The sequence below is a fragment of the Urocampus carinirostris genome, chromosome 13, assembly GCF_059441175.1.
Source record: "Urocampus carinirostris isolate Australia breed hairy pipefish chromosome 13, RoL_Ucar_1.0, whole genome shotgun sequence".
NCBI lineage: Eukaryota > Metazoa > Chordata > Actinopteri > Syngnathiformes > Syngnathidae > Urocampus > Urocampus carinirostris.
Genome location: NC_142361.1, coordinates 18,647,399 through 18,667,010, shown reverse-complemented (window position 1 = coordinate 18,667,010; position 19,612 = coordinate 18,647,399). Strand labels below are relative to the sequence as shown.

The 19,612-nt window shown below is 41.2% G+C and overlaps 1 protein-coding gene across 1 annotated transcript in view; it reads right to left on the bottom strand.

Moving 5' to 3' along the window:
• LOC148353927 (high affinity choline transporter 1-like) overlaps nucleotides 1-18,385 on the bottom strand; it is a 30,826-nt gene extending 12,441 nt beyond the window's left edge. The window contains exons 1-3 of the mRNA XM_088351116.1: nucleotides 18,035-18,385; nucleotides 8,663-8,776; nucleotides 1,443-1,598 (exon numbers count right to left, since the gene is read on the bottom strand). Of these exons, the coding sequence (XP_088207242.1) occupies nucleotides 1,443-1,598; nucleotides 8,663-8,776; nucleotides 18,035-18,218 (454 nt within the window). The 5' untranslated portion in view covers nucleotides 18,219-18,385. The remainder of the gene's footprint in view (nucleotides 1-1,442; nucleotides 1,599-8,662; nucleotides 8,777-18,034) is intronic.
• Between the last annotated feature and the right edge of the window lie 1,227 nt (nucleotides 18,386-19,612).

Below are 19,612 nucleotides of genomic sequence, written 5' to 3'. Positions count from 1 at the left end.
CCTACTCTCTTTACCACCTAGCAACGGTGGGAAACGGTCAAGCACAACAGAAACGCACTGCGGCGAGATCGAATAACCCCATCCACTGGGCAAAATAACAAGGATCCCAGGGCTTCCTCAAACTGAGTGCCACTGGGGGGGCATTTGCCTGCTCAGGAGGGGCGCAGAATTACACTCACTGCAAGCTCAACTTCAGAAAATTGTCCAATATGTAGACCGGGATTTCCATATTTAAAGCAAGATGTTCATGCAATGAGGACATACATTTAAAAACTTGTCCCAACAACAGGAAATTTAGACTGTCTCAAGTTTAATCAGGTGATTTTGAGAATGACAACATCTCAAAGCTGCCTATGGGATTGACCAACCGGGCGTACTTGCATTTCTCCACTCATGTCGGTTGATTCATTAAACTATTTGATCGAGTTTACAGTCTGGGCTTACTAAGTTGAGCCATACACACATGTTTCAATGCTCAGTAAGATTCTCGGCCTGACAGTTGAAACCTTATTGCAACAACATGCCAGACTTGAGACTGCTAGACTCAATGAAGAAACGAGTGTTCTGAGCCAAAGTGAGGGCGCGCGTTCCTCAACTTATCTCTGCAAAACCGATTCACGCAAAACAACAACATAATTCATTAGGTTCTAAATGTTATTTTTTTTCACACCCAAAGCATTTAGACGAGGCTGCTTTTCATTCTTTGCACAATACAAAAATAAATCTTATTGGAAAAACTTTTCACTTCAAATGATGAAAATCATCTAGGAGGATTAGGGTTCAAGTCCAGCTACCGCAGCCTCCCTGTGTGGAGTTTGCGTGTTCTCCCCGTGCCTGCTCAGGGTGTTCCCTGCCAGAACTGGTTGCCATCCAGTTGCAGGGCACACAGAGAGCGACAACTCACTCGCTCATTCACACCTCAGGACAATTTAGACCTGCCAATTAACCTGACATGCATGTTTTTGGAATGTGGGAGGAAACCGGAGTGCCCGGAGGAAACCCATGCAAGCACAGGGAGAACATGCAAACTCCGTACAGGAAGGATTGTAGCTGGATTTGATCCCATGACCTCAGAACTGTGACGCGGACGCACTAACAACTCATGCGCCGTGCCGCCCACTTTGACTCTCTGCAGGGTAAATTTTCACTTGTGCTTTGTAGCATTCGTTCTCAGTTGCACTACACAATACGGTGACATTTTGTGGTCAAATATTATACAGTGACCCATTAAATCAAGCATAGTTTTTGGACAATGGGTGAGTAATTATTTTTCCTCTGAGTGTCCGATGGCCAGTGAGTGGGAGGGTTTCAAAGTCACTGTATTCCACTTGGATCAGAATTGGTTCGGCACCGTCCCACAGGAAAAAAAAACACGTCCAACATTTGTTCTATGTGACTAAATGCGGACGCCGACCGCTTTCCCGTCCGCCCACTGCACTTACCTAATCCAATGAGCGTGCCCGTCACCCACATGATCTCGGAGATCAAAGCGGCCAGAGAGAGGGCGGCCGTTGCCACTTTGCCGTATTTGATGTGGAACGGGTCCATCATGGTCACATACTTGCTGTTGCGCATTGGCTCAGCGAAGAAGAGACCACCTGAAAATGAGTAACACAACAAATTATACAAAGACAACAAAGATGATTGAAAGATTAAGTCATCCTCTAAAAGCCACTTGAACTCTTACAAGGATTAAAAACTGCTGCTAATACATTGTTAGTCTATCGCGTCTTACAAAATACAATTTCTATATTTTCCGCACTATGAGGCACAACAAACCTGCCAAATCAACAAGAAGTTTGAAAGTGCGGCTTATAACCCAGTGCACCTTATATATCGGTGTGGTTACTACACAATGTTTATTCAAGCAATGATTGATCAATCGAGGATGGCGCATATAGCAGTACAACGATGCAATGGAATCGACCCTCATTGTGGTGGTGAGGGTGTTGATACTTTATCACTAGACCTCCAGTGGTACAAATGACATACAAAAAGGCATTACAACATATTTCATGATCACACTATTTTTATTCAAAGTGCCAGAAACATTGATTTGCACAGTGAATTCTGATACAGCATCTCCACTTCTTCGCCTGTGCATCAATATAGCCGCAAAGACAAAAAACCAAAACAAAAATGTTTTCAAAAAAATACAATGAAAGCTCTTTTATGTTCGTATACATATTAAAGCTAATCATTGCACAATTATATGTCATAAATGAATGAAGAGCTTATACACAAATAAACACGGCATCTTTTACTATAGTGTCAAATTAATGCCCCTTCCCGTTACCCCGTACTGGGTGCCCGACTTGTTTTTATGTGCAACCACACTTCGTTCTCTATGGCTTCCCGCTCCTCCTGCCCAGCGAGCACCAGATTGCTTTTGTCTTTTTTCCTCTCACCCTGACTTCCCCGATCCCTTTATAAAATATTGTGTGAAACGTTACGCATTTAGGTCCCCTGCTTGTACCGGTCGTGACAATTTTTTTGAAGCGCCTTATAATCCAGTGTGCCTTATAGTGTAGAAAATACTGTATATTATGTGTATTATAACAAAAATCAACCCCCAAAAAAAGGAACGAAGGCCAGGTATACTCTGACCAATGCACTGGCAGTGTATTTGAAAGTATACTAGTTCAATATTTATTTTTAGTTAAGTGTAATAGAAGAGGAACTCTATTTTAATTGCAGTAATTCAATACAGTTCTAACATTTTCATTGAGTACTGTATATTTGTGATTATTTATAATAATAATAATAATTTCCTTTGTATTGTCATTCTTTTGTAACAATGTACACAGAATGAAATGTCGATACACCTGACCCGTTGTAGCGAGCCGATGCAGCCGCAGCCAACAGAGGGCGCCGCCATTTTACCAATGTTAGCTTTGTAATGACATACTCTCGGATTGAACCATTGAACAGTTGAATGGCAAGCACTCTACAAAAACTCCCTTGATCTCATAAAAAAGGATGAATGTGTAGTAACTGATTGTCAGAATATGCTGAAATCAGTAAAGGTATACCTTAAAGGGACAGTATGTATTAAATAGTCTCTCCTGGTCGTAAAAATCTTCATTTCATTAAAAAAAAGCATTATTGATTTAAAATTATCAGTAGAAAAACATGAAATATCACATAAACGTGCATTTTTATATAATTGAAGGTCGAGAAATTAGCATTCATTTCACATAACATGAGCCTTCCATAAAGGGAGGCTCACATTTTTATTTGCCAATTTACTGCTAGAGGCACCCAAAAAAGTTTGGGCAAAAAAATGAGAAGCAAAATGACGCGTTTTGGTCACCTTGAGTCTCTGTAGTTTGTATTTTTGCTTGTGCTTTTAGCAGAAATTTTCTGTGACGTTCTAGGGGTCAAATATTACACTCCCTCCCTTTGAGTATATCTTGGATTTATTTGTATACTTTTTAGTAAAAGGCAAGCACACTTCAGTATACGTGTGTGAAGTTTATAAAATGTAATGTTTAAAAAAATAAAAACTTCAAGTATACTGCCTCCATTCCAGTACAAAAAGCATATTTATACTTAAATAAATCACTTGCTAAATCTATTGAACCTTGGTCATCCTGGAAGGGGGATTACCACTTGGAAGGCCCCTTTATTAAGGTTTCTTATTTTTATTGTGTTGAGGTTTTGAGTTTTTCCTTGCCCGCATGTTGGTTTGAGATCAGGGGATAGTGTAATTGTAATCCTGTGCAGTCCTTTAAGACATTTGGTGATAAAGGGCTATACAGGTGAATATAACTTGTCTTGACTTATAGCTTAAGAGAAATATTCAAGATCATGTATCTAGCAGGTGTTTGTAAAACAAAGTTATCAGTCTGAGTGCACGAGATGGCCAAAGCAATAACTGTCGCCGGGTCATTGGTGTTCTAGCTGGAAAAGATAATGACGATTATAATTCAACACCTTAGAGGGGCCCTATACATGTACGAACATGCACTAAACCGTAAAAAACCTTATCAATTCAATGTTTTGACAATCGGCTGTGTAGCTCCTCCTACAAAATGTACAATCTCATTTTTCACCTTTGTCTTTTTCTCATCTTCCTTGTCTACAATCTAGTGATACATTTCCTTGGAGAGTGACATGAAACCGTTCACACACTTGTTTTGAAGACTCTGTCATGGTTTGCTGACTGCTGTTTGTCGTCAAATCAGTTCAGTCCAACGGAACAAATACAACAGACTTGTATGTCGGGGAACGTGTACTACTGCGTGACTTAGCTCAGTCACAGCCGGCAGACAGTAAACTATGAGAGACCCTTTGAGAAGTAAATCATACTTGCTCTCACATGTAACCTCATACTCTCACACATGCACAACTGTACTGTCGTACAGATACAGATATATACCATGCGCAAACACAACTATACTCTCTTAAATACTCCTATACTCTCATTAAACACTACACTTGCTCACACATACCATTACACTCTCATTACGCATTATGATACTCACTCACACATACCACCATTCTCTCATGCACACAAAACTATACTCTCTTTGACATTTGACTATGTTCTCATAGATACACTACTAAACTCTCTCACACATATTATTATACCCTCATACACACACTACTATGCTGTCACACACGTACTAAGTTACCGGTACTCTCTTAAATCTACTACTATACTCTCTCACACATACTACATACTGGGAGCAACTCCAGTTTGACGTTTTGACGTCGAACTGTACAAGTACCCACCGATCAGTGTGCATCGCCATGGTTACCAAAAGTACCCAAAGTAAAAAAAAAAAACACTGATAGGTGAAATGATCAATACTCGGGGAGTGAAAAACCCATAGTGTAATAGCAATTTGTGTGTTGGAAAGAATTATAGCATGTTTGAGAGAGAATACTACTGTGTGTGATAGTCTATAGTAGTATGCGTGAGAGTATAGTAGTGTGTGTGTGTGAGAGAGAGAGAGAGAGAGAGAGAGAGAGAGAGAGAGAGAGAGAAATATATATATATATATATATATATATATATATATATATATATATATATATATATATTATAATAGTGTTTCAGAGACTTTCTAGTACTCTGGGAGTACAGTAGTATGTGTGAGAGTATAGTGGTGCGTGTGTGTGTGTGTGCTTGTGTGTGTGTGCGTGAGAGAGAGGGAAAGAGAGAGAGAAAGAGAGAGAAGAGAGAGAGAGAGAGAGAGAGAGAGAGAGAGAGAGAGAGAGAGAGAGAGAGAGAGAGAGAGAGAGAGAGAGAGAGATTATGAGAGTGTGTGAGAGAGTTTTTAGTAGTGTGGGAGTATAGTAGTATGTGAGTTAGAGTATAGTAGTATGCGTGTGAAAGCATAGTGGTGTGTGGATGGGAGTTTAATATGTGTGTTAGAGTATAGTAGAGTATGAGAGAGTGTAGTAGCGATTGTGCATGGGTTTGACTCTGTATGAGAGTATAATTGTGCATGTGCGACAGTGTATTATATGTGAGAGCAAGTACTATTTACTTCTCAGACGGTCTCTAATAGTAACCGGACATGTTGCGTAACAGAGTTTACACAAAAGCTCACAGACGTTGCGAGAAAGTGTGCGTTGATCAAGAGTAAGAGGATCAATCATGAGACTTTCATGTGCCCAAGGAATGTCTGCTAATCTCCACGTCCAGTACCTGACCTTACGGAACCCGTCATCACGGTGCACTTACGTCATCTCGCAAATGGTCCGCTCAAGTTTTTTTTTTAATCCCGTCTCAACCGCGGTCACGCTAGCCAGACTGCCGGTATATTTCCTGCGCTCATTTCATCATACGTCCATCTGTCCAGCATTAGTCTGTGAAAATATATACAGTACCTTGCGACTTATTTGTAGGGTTTTGTTGCTAAATGCTATCGGACTTCTTTTTGTTGCACTGTTGTTACAATGTGGTATTCTTTTTAATTGAACTATTACTATAACTTACAACACTCTTCATGCCCTGGGTCTCTAATATGGTTCCCCCTAGGGGCAGCTGACGTGCCCGCGAACCTGATCTGAAAATAGCTTGACTGTGCTCAGTCATTGCGATTTTTGAGTAAAATTGTTAATTTAGTGGTTTGCCGAGTCTATTTAACCTTACTTCCAATAATTAAATTGGTAATAACATAGTAACACTATAATGTTAACATGGTGCAGCGATCTCTAACGTGATGCCCGCGGGCAACAGGTTGCCCCCTAAAGACAGCTGAGGTGCCGTCGACCAATAATTAACCTGGTAATAACATGGTAACAACATAGTAGTAACATGATACATTTTTATTTTAGAAAAGCATTTTAAAGTAGTAGGGGGCCTTTTGCACTAATAAGTAACAAAAACATTTTTGATTTTTTTTTCCTGACTGTCTATGATTTCTTTTAGTCTTTATTATTTGTTTACCTTGGAGTGACATGCCCATTTTTTGTGCACACAGTGATTCACAACGTTAAAATCAATGACAATAAAGACACTTCAATTTAATTCAATACATTGCAAGAAAAAATGTAGAAAAGGATTGATTTCTTAGTTGCTTTTTTTGGAGGGATGCAATGTCCTATCTTTTTTACGTTGAATCGTCTTTGGTGCTAATCTGAAGAAACAAAGACCAAAACATTCTGTTCAGTGTAAAAGATGAAATACATTTCATTACAGTTCATATTCTTAATAACACATTATTTGTGTGGCTTTTTCCAAATGTTCTCGACAAGCAACATCCACAGGCAACTCGTCAGGCTTTTTAATCTGTTCTGCCAAAATAAAATTGTAAAAATATAATGACATTTATATTTGTACATAAAGTACAACTAATAAATGTTTGGGTTTCTTGTCCCCAGTCTCCCATTATTCTTGCCTCCTCGATCAAAATATTTTTTTCATGAAGCAATAAATGGTACTGTGCTCAATGCCAACATTCATATAATTGGCTACATTTTTCTTTACCTGTTTTTTTAATCATGTTTCATTTTATTTATCAAGATATTGAAATATGTTAACATCTTATTATCAAATGTAGTGCTTAAAAACAGGGACTTAATATGTAATTTAGCTGTATTTCTGTGAATTTCCAAACCAATATGAAGACCGTAATCCATTTATAAACAAATATAAAATTACATTTCTTCCTGGACAGGCCCCTCTACCGACATTTTAACCCCCGATTGAAAAGGTTTGCTCACCAATGTTACAGAGTCTAGACCGGGGGTCACTAACCCTTTTGGAGCTGAGACCTACTTTTTGTTACTGATTGGCACAAAGAGCTACCATTTTGATAGACATTTCTAAAATAACAACGTATGTTATCTCTATGTTGTGTTATGTTTACTATCTTATTGCTAATTTGCAATTATTAGAAGTCATGTCAACCACTAAAGCATCTGGTCTGTTAGAAATCAAATTTGCCACAAAATCGCTTCATTAGTGAGCTGTTTTCAGAACTACCTGGTGTCCGCAGGCACTATGTTGGACACCCCATGGTCTACAACAATATAATATTGTCCCTTATTCAAGTCAAGATGAAGTTTTGTATCGATGCCACAAGTAGCTCGGATGTGTTTTTTGCTACCGTTTTGCTGGTAGTCTCATAACCAAGATGTTAAAAAATGCGGATAAGAAGTTCCTGATAATAAATGATGCAACGCAAAGGAAGTAGTCCAATGTCACACACATAGAAAGCCTTGCAGTGGATCATAAATTAAGTTCAGTTTATCTTTTAAAGTTTGAAACTACACATGAAAATTGGGTCCAACAAATATCAAGAGCCGCGAAACGATTGATTACTGACAGAGCACTTTTGAAATGTCAAAGCCACTCCATTTTTTTATTAATAGCTAGTAAGTAATTGCAAAGACATAAAAAGTCATCAGCTAAATTGAAGAGAATATCTTTATGTTTCCAAAGGTAGAAGCTCTCTCATTAAAATGTGTACGTAATGAAGTTGCCCCAGAACTTTTTTAAGCAAATGGCCTCATATTAAGTCACGATTGGCAGTGAAGCAGTCCCGGTACGCTGTCTCTTTAAGAGATTCCCAGTACGACCTTGTAGGCTATCAGTGGAGCACTTGAAGGTCGTCACACACATAACTCTGCCAGCCAGCAGGCTTCACGTGGCTTTGTGTACATTTCTTTATAATAAAAAAGCGTTACCATGTCGACAGTTCTATAGTGTTTTTGTCTTCGATCTTGTTATATTGTTCATTCGATGTTTAAGAATCCAAAATGCCAACGTTTCCCAATCCAGACAATGAGTTGACATATGTGGAAAATTCCAGTTGCACACATTCACATGCTAGAGGACAACGCGGATTTTGGCTTGTCCACTTGCCAAGCACTAGGCCAAATGTTGCTCTTGTTATTGTTGTGATCACATGTTTCTCACAGCCAGACTTTGCCGGCCCACTTTGATACGTCTGAACCCGGCAAGGGTCAGCCTGAGACCTCCTAAACCCTATTTGGACTCCAATGCCAGGACGACTTAAGTGTCCTTACGGACTCAAATCCTCCTGTTGTGAAGGCACGAGGAGACGCTCCTTGTTTGGACCTCGCCAGTTTAGAGTTTTTTTTGTTTTAGAGGTTAGGGGTGGTGTTTTTATTTTTCACGATAAAAGGCGGGCACGAACGGGAGGCGCCAGGCCGAGACGGACTGTCCTAAAAAGGAACTTACCGAAGATGAAGCACATGGTGGCGGTGACGGGCATGACGGCCCAGATGAGCCCCATTGACGGGTTATAGACTGCCTCCGCCGTGCCAACGATGAACCCACCACCGACCCACGTGGCTGTGGACACAAAACACAGGCAAGCTCAAGTGGATACTTGAAACAACAGAGGAAGCTAATTTCTCCAAAGTAAACTTTAGGGGAATGGGACAGTTCCATCCAGATAGGGCTGCAACCGTTAGTCAATAATAGAAATAGTTGACAATGAATTCCATTGTCAACTATTGTCACCAGACACATCTCACGGTCTTGAGCGGTAACACACAGAAATGATGGTGTCAACATCAAGTACGCAAAATTTACGTTGAGGAATATTTTGGACTGGATGCAGCCAACAAAAAGAGTACAGTATTTGAAAAGTCTGCAAAGCATACCGTGCATATTATGGCAGTACCTTGGTGACGCACGAACATTTGTATAGCTCGTCAGACAGTTGACCGAAACAGAGTCTGAGTCACCTTGATAAGATTCAAGAATCATTCAAGCTATTACGATTTCGATGACATGCATTGTACATATTACATGCGTATATATTGCTGTGTTGACAATATATGTGTATCTGTGTATTATTTGCCCTCATGTAGGTTTGAGATCAGGTAGTCTTTGGTTTGCAATAATCTGTGGTCTGTGCAGCCCTTTGAGACTCTTTGTGATTAGGGGCTATACAAACAAACATGATTTGACTTGACTTGACTATAAAAGAGAAATTTAGCGCTATGCAAGGCTGTGCCTGACAAACGTATTCAAGATTAAATGCGTGCAGTACAAAAAACAAACCTCAGTTTTTAAAAAGTAACAAACGACAAAATGTACTTGTTAAAACCTTTTTATTTTGAACTGTTGAAAACTAGGACAGACTTTGCGGTTGACCACTGAATGTACTTCACAAACACACATCATATTTGGTCCACTGCTGCTAATTGGCCTGTTCTTTGTTTACAGGTACAACAAACTTGGACTTGTTTTTTACTTTATTATTTGTTTTCCCATCCCTAAATATGTATTTTTCGATAAATGTCTACTGACCGAGCATTGTGGGTCATTGGTTCTAGATGGGGCATTTTTATTCAATATTTGTACGAATCTTCACTATATTGTGTTCAATGAAATTTGTTATTTTCCTCGTACCATTTTTATCCGTGTTTATTATGATTCGTCGAATAATTAAATCAACATCATGCTAAATCTAAGAAAGATTTACTTATTATGTAAATGATCTGCATTCATATAGCGCTTTTCAAGTCAATGAAGACCTCCCAAAACACTTTACAATGTGCTTTACAGTTTTCCCTTTTACACACTTACTACCCGATAGCAGTGTCATCGGGGGGCATCAGGTTTTATATCACTTCGACATATAACACAGAGGGAATCGAACCTGCGACCTTTTGATCACAAGACGAGCACTCTACCCTCTGAGCTAATGCCGATGATTTAACCCACTAATTCAATGGTCGGTGAGTAGTTGACTATGCAAACGGTCGTTAGTTTTAGTCTTACACTCAGCAGGAACATATTTCCCTGTTTTGGAAAATGTTTGAGGTCACATTAGTGCAAATACAGGACATGTCCGTTCTATAATTGACAATTAAAGGTTTATATCCAAAAAGTGGGATTTTTCTCAACCCCAAAAAATTAATGTACAGTAATCCCTCGCTGTATCGCGGTTTAATTTTTGCAGTTTCGATAAATCACAGATTTTTGTCGTGCATTGTGCTCTGTATTCTAATTGGCTAAACAGTCACCCGCCCCTGTTCTGCCTGTGTTTGCCTGTGTGTCTCTAACACTACAGTCTCAGTTGTACACATACGCAAAACAGCTTGACAGACCTACCTATTATGTACATGCAGATCCTTTTCAACGTCGAGTTTCTCTCAAACCCATCATGACAATAATACACTCCGGACCAACAAAAGCAGAAATAGCCGGAGGAAAATTCTTTCTATCGCCCACAAAGTTGCACTTCTCAACAAGCTAAAAGGAAAAGCATTTTCACATCACATTTTTCTTTTCCCCAATAACGTCCACATGACGACAAAATGAAGTAAAAAAGTAGACTTAAGGTAGTGCAATATAGTAGCAAGATAATTTTTTAAAGTTAAAGTTTGTCACGGTTACCCATTGCCCTCACTTGGCCCCGCCCGTTTGGCGCCAGCTCTGGCTCGTTGCCTGATTGGCTTCCCTCCTATTTAAACTCAGTGCTCTCATTCACTCCTTGTCAGTCGGTCAAAGAAACTCTGCACTTGGAAGACTTTTGTTTTGAGTCCGTCCGGTATCCTGCTCGTGTATCCAGTATCCAGTATCGATCCCGCCTGTCTCGTCCTGTCCGGTATCATGCTCCAATCTCCAGTATCCGATATCGATCCTGCCAGTCTCCAGTATCCAATATAGATCTCGTCTGTCTCCTCCTACCCGGTATCTTGCACCTGTCTCCAGTATCCAGTATTGACCCCGTCTGTCTCATCCTGTCCAGTATCTTGCCCCATCTCCAGTATCCGTTATTGATCCCGCCTGTCTCGTCCTGTCCGGTATCTTGCACCAGTCTCCAGTATTCGTTATCGACCCCGTCTGTCTCCTCCTGTCCGGTATTTTGCTCCAGTATCCGGTATTGATCCCATCGGTCCCGTCCGGTATCTACCCGTGTGTGCTGTATCGATCCCATCTGTTCTGTCCGGCCTCGATCTCGTCTTCCTCTGACTTCTCCATCTCACTTCTTCCGCCCAGCAATCGTCGCATCCCTGGCGTTTGTGTTCACGCGCATGACTGCCCCATTCCCGCAAACTAAAGCTTGTGAGAAAACGTTACGCGTCTGGGTCCTCCCTCTTTGTGGGTTCTGACAAAGTTATTTGTAAAAGAAAAAAAAGAAAAATAAAGTACAGTACTTTAATTTTTCAAATAAATACTTGAGCCCATTTATAGGGTTTATTTATTGGTCCCAATGTATAGTGGAGTATTTTATATAAAAAACAAAGGTTTCTACCTTGCAGATTATGAATGTCTGGCGTCCTTTCGGAAAACGACTCCCGCGGAAAAATGTATTTAATGTTAATCAGGTTTCAAGTGAATCAAAACGTTTTATTGTAAATCTTATCTTGAAGGCATTTTAAAATGTGTCAATTAAACACATGGTCGAGGTTAGGCCTGATCGCTCTAAAGAGGAAGTTGACTTTATAGTGAATAATTAGTCAAAAGGTTTCAATTGATAATAGGTTTATTTTCAGATCAGATTAATGGCAACCAATTTTTGTTGCCTCTTTATGAGTGATATCCGTCAGGTCCAAACTGGACCATTTTTGAGCTGAAGCCGCAGACAAATATTTTTTAATTTTTCTGCAGGTGGTCAAGATGCTCCTGAAAATTGATTTTGTTTCCTCTGCAGTGCAAATTCCCCATACCATTGTCTATCGTGACATTATTCTTTCATTGCCCTCTATTAATTTTCCTATTGAACGAAATTAAATTCCATTATCTCGGGAAAGCGTAAAGTGATATCTTTTGGAGCTCATTGATATAATATGGTGCTTTACTGGTTAGCACTTGTACCTCAAAGTTCAGAGTTCCTGGGTTTGATTCCAGCTACGATCCTCCCTGTGAGGAATTTGCATGTTCTCAGTTTGCCTGAGTGGGTTTGTGCCAGGCACTCCGGTTTCCTCCCCTGTATCAACATGCATGGCAGGTCAATTGGCGGGTCAAAATTGTCTCTAGGAATGAGTGTGAGTGAATGGTTGTCTGTCTCTGTGTGTCCTGGCATTGGCTGGTAACCAATCCAGGGTGTCCCCTGCCCACTGCCCATAATCAACTGGGATGGGCTCCAGCACACCCACGATTTTAGTGAGGACAAGCAGCTGGAAAATGAATGAATGTATAAAATGGTCCAAGGGGTGAATTTTAGTGACCAAAACGAGCACCAGCAGTTACTTTAATCGAACATTTGTAGCTTGTGTGTCTTCTTCTTATCCCAAATGCAGTCCACCAGTATGTCACAAACTCTGTACCTCGGACAAGAATAATCTGTGAAAATGCTAAGTTAAAATTGTATATAGCAAAAACCAAAGGAAAAAATACATATAAAAGACTTGACTCATTTGTATAAAAAAAAAAAACACATGTGGAATCACTAAATAGATTTGGACAAATAGGAATTTGAATTACCAAAGTTTGCCTTTCAATGACTTTTCAACTCAACATCAACAATATACAAGGTTAAAAATTTCACATTTTAACACAGCATGTTAAAATAAAATTAATCTCAACAAATAAACTCGGAAGCCACTACCAAATCCGTTGGATTTGTATCCAATTTTGAAGGCACACTAAATCCAGCACAATAAACGAATGTTTTCTAATCATTTGCGTTGTAATAAATAGGATCCTCTGGTGCACATGTGTCAAAGTCAAGCCCGGCGGGCAACATGTGGTTTCAGAGAAGGTTTTCTTTTAGCCCCTGGAGTTATATTGATTCATTTTTATGTCATAAACCAGGAAACGTTTAAATGGATGCATGTCTTTACAATGTACTTGCCATTTATGTCATTGTGTCATGATTACCAATTTGAATCACCTGTGCCCGCTCATTTGGCGTCAGCCGCTGCGGGCTATCTGATTGGCTCCCTGTCCATTTTAAACCCAGTCCTGTCACTCTCCGGTTGTCAGTCCGTCTGTGAACCTCTGTTGATACAAGGCAAGCCTTTTTGACCCTGACTCCTGCCTGTCCCGTCTTTGCTTTTTTCCACCTGTCTGTTCCTGACCTTCCCGTTTGTATCCGGCTACGACCTGTTTTTGATCTCGACCATGTCTGCTGTCCCGGCTTACGACACATTTTTGATCCCGACCACGTCTGCTCTCCCGTCCCGGCTGACAACCTGTTTTTGATCCCGACCACGTTTTTGCTCTCCTGTCCCTGTTTTTCTGTCGCTGACACCGTCATCTCACGCTACGGAAGATCCACTTCCGTGTTCAGATCACGATCCAATTGCGAGAGCGACTTGCTTCCCGCGTCCAGCTAGCACCGGATAACGGGCGCTGCCCTTCCTCTCTCTATCTCAATAAACTTGTGAGAAACGTTACGCGATTCGGTCTACCCTGTTCTGGACGTGACATATTGTAGTTTAGTGAATGACAGAAAATAACATTTTTTTTCTTTGAACTATTTTAAGCACATTTTTCCTAAAACATAAAATATAGGCTACTTATGATGACTGAATAATCCTGGCTTCTTTCATTAAACGTTCATGTATTATGGATATTTATATACTGTAAAGGTAATGTTTTTTTCTGTGCCTGTTGAAATTTGAGGATTACTGTCAGAGCTATGCTTTATTTATGTGACATTATGGTAATATTTTTCCTAGATTTTCAAAAGGTTCACCAGAATATATGCATTATTTTAACATTTTTCAACATTCTGTCAGTCTGGCTCTCAGATTGCTAACAGTAATTATTTATTTAGCCCTTCCATCCGTTTGACTTTGACACCCCTGGTCTAGTGCATGGGTCACCAATGTGCTGCCCGTGGGCACCATGTAGCCCTTAATGACCACCTGATTAGCTTGCAGACCTGTTCCAAAAATAGCTCGACGGTAATGGGTCAATACGAATTTCTAGGACATTTAATTTTCAAATTGGCATGAGATCTCATTGACATGATCAGCATTTTTAAAAACCTCATCTTCCGAAATTATTTTTTAGAATTAGCCTTTGACCTATAAATGTAAATTACTCAGTGCTCTGCTGCACCTTGAAATATAAGTGGTTGTCTGAGCCTATTTTATTCCTTCTTTTGACAATTACACCCTATTAATAACATAATAATAAGATAGTGATAACATCAGTTGCTTTTTTTTAGAAATGCACATCTAATAGCCCTTCACACTAATCAGTCATAAAAAAGGGAGCTCCCAGCTTCAAAAATATTTGTGACCCCTGCTCTAGTGAGTCATTTTTGCACCACATTCAATACCAATGCATGACCCAGAGTGTGTTTGTGTGTTTGATCGTGTTTGAATGTGTGAATGCGTTTGTAAGTGTGTGCGTGATTTCAGCAAGCATGGTGTGAAGCAGGGTCGATGGATTGACGGCGTCCGGAAGCCAAAAGGGGCCAAAGCCAATCGAGAGCCTGCATACATAAGTGGGTGTTCGTCTGGCACGGGAGCTGCACTGAGGCGTACAGAGGGAGACTGCAGAGGACAGTGAAAGCAGCACAGTGAATTATTGCCTGCCCTCTCCCCTCCCTAATGGACATCTACTCCTCTTGGTGCCATAGCAAAGTCCAAAACATCATCAACTGACTTGCTACCCTCTGGAAGGTGCTACAGGTGCATCACAACCAACCGAGCGAGAAACCTTCGTTCGCGTGCAAAATGTTATGTACAAGCGCCCCTGGGAATTTGCACATATTTATCTTACATCATTAATGTACTGTTTATTTATTTTAAAAATCTTTTTGCATGTGTCTAACTTTTCAATTGGTCTTAATTGCACTATGAGGGGTAGCCCTCTCATGTTTTTATACTTGTAAAATGACAATAAAAGGCCGTTCATTCAAGCAAGTTCAGAAGGGAGCGGCGACCAGCAGAGGCGCCGGCATGCTGACAGAGGCGAAATTCTCTTTAACCTTCCACTTGGCCAATTTTTCTGGCTAATTTTAGGATTGGCATCAATGTTGCTAGACGAAACGATGGCGGAATGTAAAAATGGCCGTTGATCTTTGATCTCCGGTGTCAACACTCGGACACACAACACGACTTTGCTGTAAACGGAATCCTTTTCATGGGATATCAAAATCTGAAATCATCTGTCCCCATCTGCTGGACCATCTTGAAGCCGGGTTTCCTCTAACGAAGCATATTTTTATTTAGTTCGCAATGTACTGTACTTGTGGGGTACGTGCGTCACATTTAGACCGCTATCTGTACCTTAGAAGAGTTGTATTTAATGTTATTGACACATCTGTCCTGATGTTTTGGGAATTCTAATCCCTTTTCATATGCCCTTACATATGGAAGGTGACATATGGATTGCGCAAGAAACCTACATTTAGTGTTTTGATTGATTTTCCCAAAATGTAGCAAAAGCAGCTAAATACAACATCCAAAGTCTACAGAATCCTGTCCAGTTAATAGGGTTGTAAAACAAAAGATGTTAGTTTGACCAGCATATCAAAGCGTAATTTGGAGAGGGCAAGTTGTAAAAGTTTGCATACTCTTCTAAAACAGTCTTGTGGCCATTATCCAAATTGAGACATGAGATTGAGACTTTAACTCTTAACTGGAAAAAAACAAGCCCTCTGTCTTTACTTTAATGCAGTTTTATCCATGTGCTGTATATGCCTTCTAGCAAAATGTAGACGGTCTTGTTCAAGGTTTTTCTCGATTGTGTTTTGTCGACTTCAGCCCTACATATAAGAAGGGAGTTTCTTATCGCATGTAGTCGAGTTAAAGGGCTTGTGAGAAATTCCAGTTTTTTTTTTTAATCTCTTGCAGTCAGTTTTTGTCTTGTCTTTGGATCAATTTTGAAGGGAAAGCCAATTCTGGTATTTTCTTTTCACCCCTCAGAAATGTGCTCAGCTCGGAATTTTGTTTTTACCCTTCCTTCCTTCCCTTTGTCAAAAGTGCTGACTCGGATGCTAAGGGAAACTCTCTTAACTATCCAGTTTGTGCGAGAGCAGGTGACAACAAATATCACAGGAAAAGCCCACTAGGACATTTGAAATGCATCTTGGTTAATTGAAGCAAGGGCATAGATTTGGCATAGACGAAGGGGACGTGTCCTCACCAATATAATGTGATCACTTGAAAAATGTGCTATGTCCCCACCAATGCCAAACAAATGCTGTTAAATTGAAGCACTTTAAAACGCCTGTTTTTGTTGATTCTCCTTTCAAGAGAACCAGATTTTGAACATGATTGGACAAATCGGTCATAGCTTAGGTTTATTTGAATTTCCGAAAAGATAGCAGTGTCTTTCAGTTGATTCGTTTGAAACGAGGGATCGTTGATTGATTCAAACAGATGAATTGAATTTTCACATTTTCTATATATAATATTATATACCAATACCTTCACAACGTACATTTTCTTTTTATTTAAAAAATAACTGTGCCCTGCGACTGGCTGGCATCCAGTTCCAGGTGTCCCCTGCCTACCGTTCAAAGATGACTGGGATGGGCTTCAGCCCTACTGTGGATAAGTGGTGCAGAAAATGGATGGATGGATGAAATAACAACTGAAAGTTTGGTTGCACGGTATCCATGAAGTTTTACGGTAGTGTATTACAATATTCGTGCCTTAATGATTGATTAGTCAAAAATATCGCAGACGAAATCGCAAAACTTTGAATGAAACTAACCCGGATTGCGGTGATAAAAACGCGACTCCTAACCACTGGAAAACTCGATGATACATGAAAAGTTATTTCATTTTATTCTATTATCACACGATTTTCTCATTCACAGTACCAAAGACAAATGCAAGAGGACGGAGAAAACACAAAGTCGCCTTGAAAGATACAAAAAACGCAGAGATGAGTAAAAGTGAAAAAAAAAAAGACTTTTAATCAAAAACTTGGGGTGCATGTCACCGCGTTCTCGGATCCCTTACTGCCAGCCTTGTATGGGCATTACTTTCAATTGTGTGTCCTGAGCAAGTGCAGCCTGGCGGCACCCATCCCTCCCCAGGGTGTCTTTTGGGGGTTTGGGGTTTGTACTATAATGCTATGTTTTATGGATTGGCCACTAGTTTTGTCTTTCATCAACCAGGTTTTGTATCCATCTTTCTATGCAGGGCTTGCATCACTTTTAATGGGTGTGATGTGCAATGTGGCCTATTTAGCGTCCATTCAGTATCTCCCTTTGCACTTCTGAGGACATTTGAGTTTATGCCTAAACACCAGTACCGTGACATTAGACCACACAATTACAAATGTCCACGCCTATTCTGTCATTTTTCTCCTCAATGCATCACCTTTTGTCTTGATTACATTGCAGACATTTTACGCAGCATCACGAAGGCCAATCTATTCTGCTCTGAGGCACATTGACGTCACGTTGATACCGAAAATTGCACTCGCACATCAGGCTCCCCGCAACGCTCAATGTGGCGTTTGTGCATCCCGAAGGCCCGATCACAGCGTACGCGGCACGACGCAATTCTTCCAACCGGCTGCACTTAACTCGCGCATCCCCTCCGATTCTGAACAGTTCGCACACGAGGGATCGAGGTGAGCCGGCTTTCGAACCGCGATTCGACTCTGCAAAAAAACCCACTGCTTCACCGCCCCTCCACTCCTCGGCTCCCTTCCGCGGAAAGCGCGTGCACTCACCCGTCATGGTGAAGATGCCAACCGCCAGGTTGATGCCGCGGTTGCCGAGTAGCGCCATCTCCGTCTGGTCCCCGCGGACCTTTTTGGCCTCCCGCTTGGACTTGAAGGAGGCCCACACCCCGATGGCGAGCACCAGAAGGTAGAAGAACATCATGACGCTCACGCCGGGAATGTTGAGAGCCATGACGGGCGACGCCGGCGGATGGCCGGCTGCGGCACCGAGGAGAAAAAGGCTGGTAGGAGGCGCGGGGAGAGGATGAGGAGGCGGCGAAGACGGCTGAGGAGACAGAACAGACGAAGGAGCCGTTGGAGCGAGACGCACCAAGCTAGAGACCGAGCGACAGTGGCGGCGGCGGCTCGGCGAACATCCCCCCCCCTGCAGTCCCCCCACCTCCAAGGTTTCCTCCCCGACCCTCCCCGCCGCCTCACGCTGGGCGAGGAGGAGGGAGGAGAGAGGAGTGAGATGCTAGTCCCGCCCCCTGGGTGGAGCTCCGCCAATTGGAAGCCTCTCAGAGCCGGCTGCGTCATGGTCGCATTCATTTGGCTTCGGTGACTTTGTCATGCACGAGCCACCCCGAGGTGACTGGTGATGGGAATTTCGGCCATTTCAGAGAACCGGCTCTTTCGGCTGGACTCGTTGAAAATAGTGGTCCTTTTAGGCACCCAGATTTTACATAATACATAACCAATAATGAAAATGGAAGAGGAAGTTAGATAAATATAGCGACTGAGAGCGAGAGAAAAGAGAGAGAGAGAAATAGGGGGAGAGAGACAGACGGAGTGAGAGAGAGGGAAAGAGGGAGAGAGAGAGAGAGGGAGAGAGAGAGAGAGCAAGAGAGGAATAGAGAGGAGAAAAAAAGAGAAGGAGATAGAGACAAATCGAGATAAGAAATTGGTAAAAAAGTGAAAGAGAGAGACAGAGAGAGAGAAAGACAGTTTCAAAGGGGAATGGCTCCTGATTGATAAGAGTCAGCTCTTGTCATTGACCTCATAGAGCCGTCTCGTAGAGCCCTTTCGTTTGCAAAGCACCCATCACTAGACGTGACCATTCGCTGCAATGTGCAGACACCGGGCCCAGACGCCATACTAAAAAACGCCGGTGGAGGAGAGAAAGTAAGAGAAGAAAAGGTGCAAGAAACCCCTCCTCCCCCTATTTCATTGAATGGATGCAATGTACATTAGTTGATCAATGTCGCACATGTGCAAAGAGCTTGGTGACTTATGGGGCTTCTTACTTGATGAAAACACTTCATCACATTTTAAAAGAAGGGTGAGGCAGGTAAAAAAAAATCTTTACAGAGTATTAATCTTTTCACCCGTTTTTTTGTTCACAGCACGTGCACATTTTAAGGGACAGGTGCAAGTTAATGTTAAAAACCAGCTAAAGGTCACCCATCCTCACAATTATATATACTGAATATATTGTCAAGAAAAAAAGCATTAAATGGAGAGGTATCTGCCACTGTATATCACAGCCCCACCTCATCACAAGCGATTTTCAAAGGGCAGTAAAATGTCTTCCTCTGCAACGCAAACTTTCCAAGTGAGAAATCTTCTGCCCAACCCATAAACGAAAAT